The 16648-nt window shown below is 31.9% G+C and overlaps 1 protein-coding gene across 3 annotated transcripts in view; it reads right to left on the reverse strand.

The window, feature by feature from the left end:
• The window catches only part of LOC116433831 (uncharacterized), a 69757-nt gene that overhangs the window by 14825 nt on the left and 38284 nt on the right, over window positions 1-16648 (reverse strand). For all 3 annotated transcript variants that reach the window (XM_031992371.2, XM_031992373.2, XM_031992374.2), the window contains exon 8: window positions 11657-11771. In XM_031992371.2, coding sequence (XP_031848231.1) covers window positions 11657-11771 — 115 coding nt within the window. The remainder of the gene's footprint in view (window positions 1-11656; window positions 11772-16648) is intronic.

The raw sequence follows: 16648 nt of genomic DNA on the forward strand, positions 1-16648 counted from the left end.
CGTTTAATTTTGTTTATAGTCTCGATTGGTTGCGCATAATCGAATTAAGTAGTAAATTAGGATTCTAGGAAAAATGAGAACTGATTAATTAACACTATAACTACCAAGCAGTTAAGTTGACTTTTCAAAATGTCTCTATAGAAACCCCAAGAGAGCATCTATCGAGACTTCGATCACCAGAACTTAGTTTGCGTATTACTAAAACAATTTCTTTAGACGTTTCTTAGAGAAGGATCTATTATTCTTTCAATAATTGTTAAAGAAGAATTTAGAAATGGGTCATTTTGACCCATCCGGTAGTTCTAATGTTAAACCCACATTCCCCAGCCTAGCCATCGAGCGATCTTCCTACAGTACCCTGCAGTTCACACGTCCTGAGTCGTTGCTCCTGCGACTTTTTAGCCCTCAGGATTGACTCAGGACGTGATTTCGTCTCGTAGTGGTAGTGGCTTTTTATGTTTACCGAGTCTTAGGGACACGGGGCTCGGTTACTATGTTTCCTGGAAGAACCGAGGTAGAGCATACAGCCAATTCCTCTTGTCTCTATGCACTTTTACCTCGGTGGTTGCGTCTATGAGGAAAAGAGGCGGACGGTACACATCGATGCTATGTTGGAAATTGTTGCGCACAAATGAGAGGTTGTGCACAACTAAATTAAATGAAAACACCTCAGTAAATACGGGTCGAAATCTCAACGGTGTCCGAGATAACAAATTGTATATGAAAGAAATGTATGGGGTCTGAAAGTGAGCGCGTCCAATTATTTCGAAAAATATCAATGATACGAAGAAATATATTAGACAAAAGTTATTGGGTATGAAGTATTACATAATTCGGTGGGAGACATTTGATTGGTTATATCACAGGAACCAGGAATTTCGCGCTCTTTCGAACACTCGCAGACCATATTTTTGCATAACGTGATAACCAGTGGTAGGCGTGATTGGGTAATTGCAAGATTAATACGATTGTTAACAAATAAGTAATTATTTACGGAAGGATACACCTCACCGAATACAATCACTTTGAAGTACGTTACAAAGCTGAACGTAATCGAGTAATATTGCTTTTACAAGGACACAGAGTGTGTCGGCTTGTGCCGTGAAATCGGGCATGGGTGGGACCTTGGTGAAAAAATAAATTGAATATATATATAGACCACGATTTTTCATTACAGGCTCCGTTTCCGAGGAAATGGAGTTTGAAAATTTATCGTGTAACTGATCGCGTTACACAAATTGTATAATTTATATTTTATATTTTCAATATATTGTTTTATAAGATATTCATCTCTAGTGCGATGCACCCTGTATATAAATAGCATACAGTGTAATTGTGCAGTAGTGCACAATAAATGGTATACAATTGTCAATATAAATAATGTAAAATACAGGGTTGGCCAACTAGAATGTCGTTCCTCTTTTCAATGTGACGTTTATATTATAATATATGAATAAACATTATAAATAAATACACAAAATTATGTAGATAGGCATAATACAGAAGGTTATCACAGAAAGTGGACAAAACACAGTTTAATGAAGCTTAATTTAATGACATTCAGTTTTGCCAATCTAATAGCTGGTTATTTAGCAGTATTAATTTTGAGTGAAGGCTATTCCCCTATTCTTTAGAGATATTCAAAACAATAGGAATAGTAATTGTACCGACTGTTTCAGGGTTGGTTCGAACGCTATACCAAGAGAAAACACAGTCAGCTAACAAAGGGGTAAGTATTTCTCAGACAAAAGCTGATGCTGCGAGGAATAGGAAGGTGACTATATAGTATTGGAATAGTTAATTACTCATAAGTTCGCCGTTTTGAACTGTACGTATAGTGTCCCTTATTTTAATCTAAAAATGGGATTATCTCAAGAGCTAGTCGTTATTTAAAAAATATGTCAAATGCAATTGTCTTTTGTTTCGAAAGGACAGTAATTTGATATTCATTTTGCACCTACATGTAATTGTGTAAATCTTTTTTAAATCGATTCAGCAGGTCATTCGTGTCAAAGTGTTAACTTATCTACACCTAAAACACATTAAAATAGAAAATACTGTATTTCAGACATTGTTTCAATAATGAATAGTTCTGGAAATAATTGCAATTATATGTTAAAATCGAACATCTTGTATGTACATAGTAAAGTTGTACATAAAACAAACTTTTTTCTTAAAATGTAATTTTTGCAAATATTTCAAAAGTTAATTGTCTAATTTATTTGAAACTTTCAAACATCAGAAGTCGTTTTATCATTCAGGCTAGAGGTAAATTAATATTTGAGAAATTCTTGCGACTAAAAAAGAGAACAGTTTTTATGTCAAAAATCGAAATCCTATTTTTTCGTCTTTATCCGTCGATTTTTAAATATTTCTTTTTACTCTGGCTTCGATGTTAGCTACATTTCTAAAGGCTAGAAATCGTTTTCGTTTTTTGGTCGTTTACAACTCTGCAGTAGTAACAATTTTACGAGGCAGTGCTGTAGAATTGCTATGGCTTTCGTTAAATCAATACCCTTACTTCAAAAACATACTGCATACTTCTGAAATACGCAGTAATAAACCTACAAAATTATAAGTCTGCACGTATCATGATTTTCTTTCAGCAATTTCCAAAACCTGTGTTTCCATTAGTTTCTTTTTGTAAAATTCTGGGTAAAAGGTAGCCTTAGCCGCATAAAAAAGGAAACTCACTGATAACTGCTGAACTATGTCGTAATGTAAAACAATGCGTGCGTGTTTAAAGGAAAATTGTGTTTGAAATAAAATTTATATCCATACGCTGCATGATAACAATTTCCTCCAATGCAATCTCTAGCTCATAATGTGCATTTGCAAGACACGTAACTCAAGTTTAACTCGCTACTTTTTAATAGAGCGAAACTTACTTTTAAATATCAGAAAAGTTATTTAAGTGCGTAACTCGGGAACTCGTGGAGTTAAAAACAAATGTAAAATACAAACGTTTTCCGAATTCGCATAATAACATGATATAAACAGAATTTCAAAAGCAAAAAAGAAAGGCACAAGAAAAATACCTTATTGCCTTACTTTCTTCTATATCATCATTCGTAATTGTAATAATTTTGTAATTTTATAATAGTAAAATTATATTAATAATAAAATAATAGTAATAAACTTTCAATCAGATCAATCGATGTAACGAAAAGGAATGGTAAAAGACAATAGATTGTCTCTCTCTTAACACTAAAACTACCACACGGGTCAAATTGACTCATTTTAGAATTTTTATTTTCCAGCTATTTAAATTATGACATGGTTTTTGCGAAAAATTGTAAAATAAATTTATGTATTTGTACAGATAGAGCAATAAGGGACCCATCGAATCTCGAGAACTATATTGTAATTTTTATAAAAGCTTAGAAATAAGTCACTCCAATTGTTCGGTAGTTTTAATGTTAAATCCTCCACACAAGGACTTTTCCAATAACCCTTTGCGCTCCAGAAATGTTTCACTGAAAATACTCAACACGTTCTAATGAAATACAGATGCTATTTTTTTAAACTAACTTGACGAGAAATCCCGTGCAAATTGAGGAACACAGCTATTTTATTTCAATCTTTCACATATTGATGTATTGTACAAAGTTTAATATTAAATATCAAATTTTACAATTTTGCTGTGCCAAATCAATTGACAACTGAGAGACGCATCTGTAGTGCAAAGGTTTAACTGTATATATCGATCTTCGCGTAATCCCCAATATTTTATTGTAAATTGGATTCGCATCTAGCCACTGGATTTCCCATTTCCTTTTTTCCATCTTTGTTTTCCACTGCATGGAGGGGCGTTTACTACGTTTGGCAACGTTATACTCTTGCGAGATCCAATTTGCATTTTTAGTAGGTTTATATCGACATCGAAAGAGCTCTCTTATCAATTTTTATCATCCTCTTTGCGTTTAACCCTTAAAAGCCACCATCAAAGGAAAACTCGTTAATCCTATTATTGTTACGGTTATGGGAAAGCAACTGAAAAAATGGACCTGTTTTACAAATAGATTATCATTGTCAATAGTCTAAATATTCTAAACGCCCAAAAAGTTAGTGTCAACAGTCGTTTAATAACGCTAAACACAAAATTCGTATGAATAAACTGAAATTTCATCGACAATAGGTGTTGAGGGTAAAATTACCTGTGAAAATGGATAATGTTCCGAATTTTCATTTCACCGAGAAGCCATAAACATGCACTTTTATTCGGTGCTTAACTACACTTTGAAGCAATCTGTTAGTGGGTAATTGCACTGACTAACGAATTTTAACTTCTTTTACGTTGCGGAACTTAAAAGGCAATTCCTGTAGTTTTTAACGTGTTGAACATAAATCTGCAAACTATTTCTCTCCATTAATCCCAGTCGATGAGAAATTTAAGTTTCGAACGTACGTCGAATTTTTCAGTTTTCACCCTTTACACTCGAAAGTTTTACACTAGAAATATTCAACATTTTTCGATAAGACATAAACGATATTCTGAGACAGGCACTGTTGCTTGTCAAGTATTTAAGTATCTCTCGAAATCGAAAGAATTAAATGTTAAATACCTTTATGAATATCGAGTGTCGAAGAAAATGGCTAAATATGAACCTACTTATTTTTGCTCTAGACTTATTAAAAAAGATTTGATCAGAGTGGATGATTCAACCACTGTGATGTCTGCTGTTACAAGCAGAATAAGTGGTAATGTTTACATAGCATAACTGTATAAGATATTGAACTCCATTGGTAAATAGTTTTTTTGAAATTAGCTCAATTAATTCTAAGTCAACTAATCTTCGTTGTAACTTTTAAAACTTAATCAAACAGTGCATGTTTGTCTGAACATATATTTTTTATTGTTTTAATATGCTAAAACCATCCCCAAAATATTTCCCACTTATTCTAGGACGCTGAATTTCATAAAATATATTATCGAATGAAAGCAGTTTTCTATGGGTAGCCAAAATAAAATTTCGTTGAGACCAATTCTAAATACGAATAGCACAGTTCATAAAGCAAGGCTATATACAAAATTTGAAGTTGACATCTGCCATAGTTCTGAAGTTAAAACGACCCACGAGTCTACTATCATTTACGAAAAGATAACTTTGTAACGACATCGATGTTCGTGTATGAAATATTATCATCCCTATGCGCAATGGAAGTATCTACTGGCAACGAGGTAGAATGTAGTTTGAACAAGACTACGAAAGACAAAGAGTATAAATAGAATAGAACTTCCATTATTCGATTTCATTGGGCGACCGATAGTCTAGATATAAGTAGATTTGAGAAGAAATGTTCTTAACACCAGGTTCATTGTATGGTTTATTCTATTGTTCTTAGAGAAATTGATGATCGTTTAAAATCTAAACTTTAGATCTTGGAACTTAAATATCTAAAAATAGACCGTTAGGATAAATATTCCAGTAAATGTATCGATTAAAACCGACAGAAACTGGGAAAGAAGAAAAATCTGAGAATAAAATACGTAAATGAACAAGTTTAAACATTTGCAATGGCACGCAACAATAAATTGAGAATTGGCTTAGAACTTGACGCGAACTTTGATCTTTAGATGCACGATTTTTCAATAGATAGTAGAATATTTAAAAATGGCAAATTTATGTATCAAAGAGCAATAGAAGAATGATGTGAAACATTTATATCACTGTTGAAGTTTTTTTTTATTTGCACAAGATATTTGTTGAATAATGCTTGTAATATTGGTTGCAACGCATAAGCAGATATCAAATGAACTATTGTGAATATTTTTGAATGCGATTTTTGTTAAATTATAATAACACTCCAAACATAACCTAAACAATAACTTCAATAAGTTCAAAAATATGTGTTTTGTCAAATAAATTACTCCAATATAAAATATTTTGTACCAAGAATCTTTAGATGTAAGTATATAAAGAATAAACCAAACACAAAACATTTTCCCAAATGCAACATCTCCATATTGGTAAATTTAAATGAAAAAATAACAATTTTTATTGAAATTTCATTTTCCATAAAAATTTTACTATCTCACAATGTCACCGGCAATAAGTATCGCTCCCTTTTGTATTGGTCCCTTCAATTGCATGAATGAATGTATCAATAGTGAAGCACAGTGAAATGGCGGTGTCACGTTTGAGATTGTTCTTTCGTGGAGTATATTCATTCAGTGACAAGGTGGGATTAACTATTTTGTTTTTATATTCAATCTCAAAACTCACAATTTCGCCCGTGGACGTTCTGAAAGCTAGTGCAACGAATTCAACCATTGAATAGAAATAAATACTCCAGCTTTCATTTCTCATATTCGATCTAGATAAATGATTCGCAACGAACGCTTAAAATACAACGCTGTGAATTCAATGTAAAATATATAACCAACAGATAAAGCAGAAATTATAATTGATAAATCACAAACGGAATCGAACTTAATGCTCAATGATAACCATTTGTGTTACGTGTCCAATTACTTTTACCCAACTGTATATTTTCATAAAAAAATAAACGCACACGGTGATAATTAAAACAGGTCATTTCTGGAGAGAGTAATATAGAACATCCCCAAACACTGTACAGTTTGAATAATTATAAACGCAATGTTTGTTCAAATATATCCAAGTTTCATAACCCAAGTTAATCGTTTGCTCTACAATATTATGTCAGACTCATGACCAAGATTTCAAGTAGGATTCAATAAACGTGAACGTCAGTTCTTTTGAGTTTAAAATAAACATTACTCTTCTGTTATTGATCGTTACATTGAAGAATAAACGGAAACACAGAATTAACATGGAATAATTTTCATTTTCTAACAAATCATTAAAGACAAAGTATAAAGTTGTAAAAATTATAAAAGAAATCATAGAAATTAATAGATAAGAATCTCTTAAACCTTTAAAAGTTCTTTTCATACAAAACTGAATTATGCATCCAAGTTTTAAATCCTATAGAAGAAACAATCAGATATCAATCTCGCGTTCTTCAAATAATAAAATTATTTATAGGAATGTAAAAAATACAACCAAAAGAGGAAGACTACAGAAGCTACCCAATAATAAGAATACAATACGAACTCTAACGATAACTTACAAAATCTTCTTGAATATCTGCTTCTCACAAAATTATACACAAAACTATAGAATGTTAAATGTTAAACGTTGTTAATAATTTCAAATGTTAATGCGACGTTATCAAAATTTATTTAACCCCTTGCCCTATGATTTCTTTCTGAACTCTGATCGATCTAACTACTTTGTCATTAATAATTCATTGAAAATAAGAGAAAATTCCAGTCTCATTCTAAGTCAACGTGTGCTCTAAGGTATAATCATTGACAACAGATGAATAATATATAATTTGCATTCAAACAAATTGAATAATATTTATGTTTCTCAAATTCTATTTCAAATCTTCGTCACAAGTCTGACACGACATTGTAGAGCAAGGGGTTAAAAAAAAAGAAATGACTCATTTACAGCTTTCGATTTCGGACATCAAAGCTCCAACTCGCCATTACGACGTCATTCGATCTCAAAGGATTAAAGAAGATAAGTGTGGAGTCTCTTGAGTGATCGCTAGTGTTAGAATTGATGACCAGTCTGCTCCAGACATTGCTAATAACGCAGACAGATAGATTTGCAAATATCGTAAATCATTTCCTTTGGTATATGGATGCAGTCTCTTTTAATTGCAGCTTTCAACCGCAGCTCGGACAAACATTCGAGATTAATTTAGAGATGAAGAGTTTTATATTCAGCAAAACGATGGACTTTTTCGTTGTCATCACGATGCAAAAGTTTATCTTGACTAACATCAAGGCAAACAACTCACCCTTACGGTGAAAAAAGTGATCAGCGACTAGGTAGAAGATCACAACTAACGATACACAACAAAACACTAATCTACGAAACAATTACTGGAATACCAAACGAAGAAATTACATTTTTTATTTCTTTTTATAGGAAACACTTTATATGTATATTGAAAGAAGTTGAATAATTTGGCTTTACTAAAGGAACAATATTTTATTTGAAACAATTTCTTAATTCGTAATTGTGTTAGCCATTTATTGAAAATTTAATTATGCAATCCCTAGTTGTTAATAGTTGATTATTGAAACAGTATTATATACCTGCCGGCTGGTAAAGTGTTAATGAAATTTGCACAGTAAAGTAATTAATAATAAAAGGGTTTCAATGTTGCATTAGTGTTTATTAAGACACAGACGTCTAATATTGCGAACCTGGCGACTGTCAACTTGATTTATACTTGATAATTGATGTCTAAGAATATTATGAGTTCATGCTACAGTGAATGCCGTTTTTTTAAATCTCTACTATTTTTTAAGAGATGTTTTTTAAATCCTTAGAAATTATAGGCATATGGTAACAAAATTCTAGTGTAAAAAATTAGGTACTGGTGAATGTACTACTATTTAAACTGTACAATTTTGTAAAAAATATTAATAACATCGGATTATGTATCCTTCGAAATTGAACGACGTTGGCACGAATTTTTTTATCATTGAAAACAAGCGAGTTATTCGGGTGTCCTCTTTCAAGTGGCTCACCCTGTATAAAGTGCTAGTATACTCAAATGCATTATTTGGTCAGCGATGTGACTAATAAACAAGAAGACACGTTGTAAATCATGGCCAACCACTGCTACAAATCTGTGGTAACCGACCATCCCGCAGTTGAAAGGGTGAAAATGGAGTACAGGGTGTAATGTAAAATAAAAGTAATGATCACCACTTTTAGAGACAAATCTACGCTTCTAGATTGGTGAACATTTGTAAAAAAGAATATTTACTGTAAAGTTATTTATAATATTGAAAATTCTTCAATTCTTCTTTTACATCAATGTATTCTACTTAATTAGAAGAAAAGAAAAAAATTATTTAAACATTGGAAAGTGCAAAATTTCTTTTACATTATTATATTATACTTCACAGAAGGAAAAGAAGGGACAGTCAAATTATTTATCACATTGAAAATTGTTAAAATTAACATTATTCAACTTAAACAATTATAAGTTGTATTTATACTCGTTCAGAGTAAATCAATTTTTCGAGGCACACTTTACCAAGGACAAAAAAAAAGTTAGTGAAATTTCATTTCAGAAATTCCGACATTACTTTTTGGCCAACCCGAAGTACAAAGAATCGTCATTAAACGACGAGTGCCGGATGTGCACTTCTTCCTGTACACGGCAAATAATTCAGCAACCGCTTTTAACTCTTTTCGGACGTAATACATTTCGGCATAGCTGCAATGCTGGTAGGGATTATTTTCGTTCGTCCGTTGGGAGACGTGAAATTAATTAGTCATTCCCTCAAGAACAGCATACAAGCAATTGTACTCAAATGAATTATTACGTTTTAGTGAAATATAAGATTATTTACTGCATTTTACTATAATATTGATATTTTTTATATTTTTGATACCTTTGACATCTTTGACATCTTTGACATCTTTGACATCTTTGGCATCTTTGACACCTTTGATATTTTAATACCTTCGACATCTTTGATATTTTGATATTTTGATAGTTCTAATATTTTTCACAGCATAACATTTCGCTTACAAGATTTTCGTTTTTCTGTGTCGTAACAGTAACCTGATTCTCAGCTTTAACTTTTTTATTGTACCACACTATCAAGGGAATGATCTCAATCGTCCGACTTCGATTTAAACAGTTCTTAAGAATCAATAATAAATTATCTCTAGGAAATATTTAATTGAAAACTGTCCCCTTATACTTTTACTAAATGCAAAATAATGTAATTTTCATACATATGTGAAGATTATGAAAAATTATTAAGTGACATGAAAAAAATATTAGGATATTTTTAATGATATTTTGAGGATTGAACACATTCTTGACTTACTCTTCAATTTTTCTTTTGTGTTTTGTTAAAAAACAAGCATAACAATTTTTATTTAAATATCCTATTTATGCATGATGACTGTTATCATTGTATTGGCATGTAACATTAGTGGAAACAAATATTGATTATGTCCAATTAATCTTTAATACAATAGAGCTTTGATTTGTTTAATGAAATACTTATTGTTAAGAATAATTGAAATTCCTAATGATATATACAAAACATTAGGAGTTGATGGTCGTCAATTTATAGAAGTATAAACAATTAAATTTGCATATTAACAAGGTGTACTGTAAATGCAAACTGAAATTATTGAAAGTTCAATCAGAGATTGGAATTGTTATGTGGCTTGTAGAGCAAGGTTTTTAGTTCGATTCTTGTTTACGGAGAAAATTCTTTTAATTTTACAAACTTATTGCAGAATACGATGTTTCAACCGTAATAAAACTGTAAAATAAAAACGAATGTTTCGAGCAAACGAGAATACAATCCAGAACCATTATTTCGTTAGCAACGCATTCATCTCACGTTGTCAAAACAATGTCGGTTACTAATATTTATATCTGCGATATAGATCGAAGATTCATAACTTCAATGGTTAATGTCATTAAAATTTTCAAATATTGGGAACCAATATTTCAGTGGCTCAGAATAATAATGCTTTGCCTCCTATATCTGAGTTCTAAAAGAAACAAGTTTTCGTAAGATATTCTTACATTAATTAGAGATCAATATTATAATGAGATTATTAACATTAATTACCATTAATCATTAACTTTTACAATTGTAATATTAATAGATAATTAATCCAAGAGTATCTCACAAAAACTCTTCTTCTTCGAGATCTCAGAAGTAGACCTCTTTATCTTTATTTATTATAATTATTCTAGCCACACATTTTACATACTGGCTGTTTTCGAAATCGTAGTACGAGCAGGACAAAGTGAATCAACACGTGAAAATGAGTTAAAAATAAAATAAAATAAAGTTTTCTTATAGTAGAATTTATTCTTGAGGTAAATACGTTCACGTACTGATACTTGTAAGTGGAAAAAGTAAGCCATAAACAGACATAGATCTTCCGGTTCCTACTGGATAATACAGGCGTTCAAGAAATTTTCAAACATGATTAACTCAAACATGAAATATCATATGAAAGAAAGGATGTTCTGTATTTTCAACTTTGTTTTTTCACATAGTTCTGCATTACCATAATTTCGAAAACTGTATAATTAAGAATTTGTGCTTCTACTATTACTTTTTCAATTATTTCTCAAGTATTATATTATTATTATATATTACAATGTCCCTATAGGAACATAACAATAATATTAAATTTGTGTATCAATAGTTCCTAAACCAAAATTACACTTTTATCAGTGTTAATTAATCCAGACAAGCTGAACATTTTTTTATCGCTGCGAAAGCAAATACATGTTTATTTAATATGACAAATAATCAAATTCATAGCATCAATGCTAAAATTTTGCATTATTTTGCGTTAAATATTGCACCTATTCTCTTAAAAAAAGAACTTTTTAAAAAACAGGTTTCAGCTAAAAATATTACAAAAATAGAATTAGGAATTGGTTAATAGTATAACGTTGCAATAAAGTATTATATCTAATAAGAATGTTAAAAACAATTTAGTTTGCTTGGTGTCACCTATAATAAAAACTCGTAATAAATATTTAAATTGACTGCTGCAAAGAAGTAAGAACAGAATAGGAGAGAATAAATTGAAAATGGTATTGGACTTACCAAATATATCTAATAGATTTCATCTTAAGAGCCGTCGAATTCTCCTTGCATTTGTATGCCAACACTTGCTTCACGCTGCTCACATCCACTGTTGGAAACCTCGATGTAACGTAGGCTATAAAACGACATTATGAAACATATAATTAGCCAGAGAATGGAAAAGATTTAATTATAATAATTTCGTAATAATCTATGACGATCAATTTTGACCTTTAATCATTTTTCTCATTATCATTGTAATTAATTATTTCATTCAATCTTCCGGTCGACAAGATTACCATACACGTAACAGATAATTATCATTGATATCATTTACAATTATTTATTATAATTATTTCTTTTAGTAATTATCTATTGCATTTTAACCTACCGCAGATTGGTTAGTGAAGCAAAATTTATGCACTTATACTCCGTTGAAGAAAGGAAATTGTGCTTTGAAATTTGAAATGGTTCTCTTAATACAGGGAAATGTTCATTGAACTTGTAGACTTATACAGAGTGGTACACGTTACTGGGTACATTTCTCGTACATAACCTTTATATATAAATTGTTAACAGTCACATGCTTCAACGGATATTGCAAAGCACAAAGAAACCATCTACTGAAATATACAATTGAAATACCTCACCGGCTGTACCATGTGGAATTTCAAAATCATCTCTAACTCGCGACAAATGAAGAACAATTTTTCACTAAAGAGAAATCTCAAATATTTATACAGAAAAAAGTTAGATGGTATAATGTTTATGACAGACTTCATAATGAAATTAAATAATACAATTTTTTCAGTGGGAATATTTTAAGTATACAAATTACCCTGCATAAAATAGAATTAGCATAACTTTTAAATATTTCACCGAAATATCGTGGGTCTTATCTGACGAAGAACGTAAATATTTGGCCTACGTGACAGTAAAACTGAAAATGCTCGTGATAAAAACTGCTGTGTCCAGTTTATAACACTGAAATTCCCCGGGAAAAACTACGAACAATAAAACAACGTGTGAATATATGTCACATATATCGTAGATGATATAATGATTAAGTTATATAATATCATAATAAAACAGAATTCAATCTTTAACATTATAACTTCCACGCCAGACATATAAAGAGTAACTAATAATATGTCAAGAGGTAAATGTTAATTAAATTTTACACTTCCGTCTCCCCCAAATACAATCTGTTGACCAAATACAAAAGAAGAACAAATTTTAATGGGAACAGTTGAGAATACCCGAATGCATTTTAAAACGAGGTTGGATAAACAAATTCCGGTTTACGAGAAAGTAAACAGGAAACCGGTGCAGTGTGCATCTGCTGTGCACAGACCACGCGAACTAGATTCCTTAAATTCTTAGCGATTTGTTTAACGCGTTGACTGTCGTGGGGGTCACTGCTGATCACCAACTAATTTAAGTCACTGTAATACGCTTGATTAAACGATGATCACTTAAAAACGTTCCTATATTATAAATAATGCTACGACATTCAGTGACGTTCACCAACATGAACATGAAATAATAATAACGTAATTCAATTAACTGATTCGATATTATGTTTGTTTCATTTTGTGTATTTCAACGTATTAAAGTACTTGTTAGAATATTTTTTCCCCAGGAATCTTTACAATTTGTTCAGTAGAACATTCAGTAAATTGACTTAACATGATCAGGAGATATATAACGCTGATGCCTGTCCCATTGGATGACATCTTGTGTATCAAATCAAGGGTTTGGATATCAACACATTGCGTACCGACCAATTTTCAGAAAACTGAATTCTAATATCGATTTTCAGCGAGATCAACTTATATCGCGGTATATAGAAAAACTCAAATATCATATTGATTAACATATTCTACACAGAGACATATTACATATAATAGACATATTCCAAATGCTGCGGTAATTAGCAAAGTTGCATGACTAAGTACCTTCATATAAAAATGAGATTTCTCGTTATCAGTATGCAGTGTGTTAACATAGCAGATCACAAGGATCCTTTCGAAGTCTACGAGGTTGGTGTGTCGGTGCATTGAGGTGGTCTCTCAATCTTGTTAGAACATAGTAATGCTCGCGTAAATTCTACAATTCCGGGTCGCAGCACTGGAATTTAACCGAGCAGAAAAAACAAGAAGTGCGATTTGCTTCCACGAATTGACTCGAGCACAGGCTGGCAAAGGCAGAGAATGGATATAGTGAACGGAAACGGGATAAACACAGTCCGTCGAGCATGGAGGGTCGAGACGCAAGACTTCAAAGCGACGCCGCACGCGTGAAATCTATAAACATGCAATGAAGCAAATTTCAATTATAGTAATTTTAATCTTGCGCCTTTTCAAATGTGGCGCCGGTGAATTTCTAAGATCGTTGCGATTAAAATAAGTCCAAACACGATAGAAATCGGACTAGTTTTACCGACTTAATGTAATTAACGAAATTAGAGGTTCATTTGTTTCAAATGGATAAAACTAGACAGATTTACATCGTGTTTGGACTCATTTTAATGAGAAGAATCTCAAGATTAAGAAGGTAAGATTAAAATTATTGAAATTTTCTTCGTTGCATGTTTACCTTTGACGCGTGCGACATCTTTTTATGTCTATCTCTCTTCCCATCACTGTATTCAGTTTCTGTACCTGTCTGGGATCATGTTACACTGAGCTCGAGACAGCGAGTAGTGGGGGAAGAGTAGGGACGGTACAGTGAAATTAAGCCGAGCAGGTTTAAAAAGACAAAGGAATAGGCTACGTAAGTAAGACAGGGATAAAATCTGACAGTGCGATACAGAAAAGAAGAATGTTTGACAGTGAGTAAAAAATGCGTAGAAATTAAGCCTGAAAAGCTGGTGTTATACAACACGTTGCCTGCCACGAGAATTTCTAGCGTTTTGAATAGCAACACTTATTCTTTAATAACAAAGGCGAATGATATTGAAAATAATTATTAATGATTTACTATTACAGTAGTCACATTACGCCATAAGGTAGCTACATATGTTACTAAATATTTTTATTCAAGTTTTTTATTGTAACTGTTCTTCAGAAATTTGGAAGCTCCGGTCATCGGTGACCATCGTGGCAGTCCACGTGTTAGATGAAATAAAATTGAAGTTAAAGAGCTGTCGATTAAACAACCCAGGGTGGTCCTTTCTTTTAAAATAACCATACTTATGCGTTTCCGAACGATATTGAACAGCATCGAGAGACCAGCGGACGATAGATTTTTCCGCGAGGAGATACAATGATTTTATAAACTGAAATTCCAATTCTTCCGCGACCTATTTTCGTTCTGAGTAAATGTTTAGACATCGTCCGGAGTAGTCACCGCTTTATTCTCGGATATCCTGCGTTTACCGTGTTTCTTGATTCGCGTGTTTCGTGTACCTCTCGGATGTTTTCGCTCCATTTCATTCGTACGATCAATTGTTCTGTGAATTCGTCGAGGTCCCGATACATCGGAGCATCTTCACGCGTAATCGTCGAACATACGCGACAACTTCATTCAGAGACATAAAAGATCTGCGTATTTTTCACGATGGAAATGATTTTGTCGATCTTTAGACATTAACCGTTTGAGCAGCGCGATCGCGCTTTCCCGTTACGCTGCTTAACACGTTCGCTACCAGCGACACATATTTGTAACGGCCGTAATCCTATATTTTACATAATAAAAATGAAATTAATTCCATGGATATTGTTATTAGAAATTATAAACTACGACGTTATATTTAGGAACTCAATGACTCGTTCCAGTTTCATTTTTCTAATGTTTTGTTTAGAAGATTTATTGGATTGAAGTGCTAACCTATCGCAGAATCAAATTAAGTTCATTTATTTATTTTCCTGCTAATTATTACTTTCCTTATAATTGTTTATTTTCATTCTTGTTATTGCCTTCAATGTTGAAGGAGAATATTTTGAGAAACAATGAAATCATTAGTTCAAACTTATTTGAGTATTCTCAAGAGACAACGCAATGGAAAATATATTAACATTGAGAGAGAATACTTTGGAAAACAATAAAACCATTAGTTCAGACTTATTAGTGACTTTTCTCATACCTTCCCTAAACATTTGCAACAACCCACGTACAAGGCTGTTCTAAGTATTACGAGACCAATATTTGATATTGTTTATGAGAGTTCCCGTTAAAAAATTTTAAAATACGTATCGGGTGTAAATATGCGAGACAGAATCATCTTTCAAAAGACTCCATACGTCCAGACGAAGGTCAAAAAGCTGATTCCGAGAATGATTTTATCCGAATGTTCCTAGAATGTTCTGACGAAATTTCGCATTCCTTGACGCTATAAAGATATTACGTTTTAATCGCGGTCGATAAAGGTCAAAACTAGTTTGTTTTGAACAAACGAAAGTTGTTCGCGCAAAAAAGAACGGTAAACAGAAGATAATTTATAAAATGTATATAAATGTGTATTGGAACTCTGGCTTAGCAGTACAAAAAATAGTAAAAGTATTATGTAGTAACAGATAAAATGATAATTTTGATGATAACAGATATAGTAGTGACAGATATAAGAATAACGAAAAATATGTCCTGTCTCGTTATATTTTTATGGTTCCTGGAATGAAACATTGCATCACTGAAATTCTTCGATTTATTAAAGCTTTATATTTTATATAATTATTAGATAAAATATTTCACTCGCGCACTAGTTGCAATTAAATAGCAAACAATAGGAAAATAATGTATCTAAATTAACATTGTAGATATCTTCGAACATTTTTTATAAAATTTCTTGAAATCCTACCCTACCAACCTTTCACATGGAAATTTCTTTTTAACTAAGAAACTGTCGTACTTGACAATTTTTCTGTTCAATAAATTTCCGAGTAACGGAAAATTAATTTTTCATGTACATTTGTTTAACCACCTAAATACTTGGATTTCTCTCTTTAAGCGGTGTAATCACAAGGGATGAGACATAATGGTTTTTAAACGACCCGCAAGCGAAACGATATACAT

This window comes from Nomia melanderi, chromosome 14 (assembly GCF_051020985.1).
Source record: "Nomia melanderi isolate GNS246 chromosome 14, iyNomMela1, whole genome shotgun sequence".
In the NCBI taxonomy this organism is placed as follows: domain Eukaryota; kingdom Metazoa; phylum Arthropoda; class Insecta; order Hymenoptera; family Halictidae; genus Nomia; species Nomia melanderi.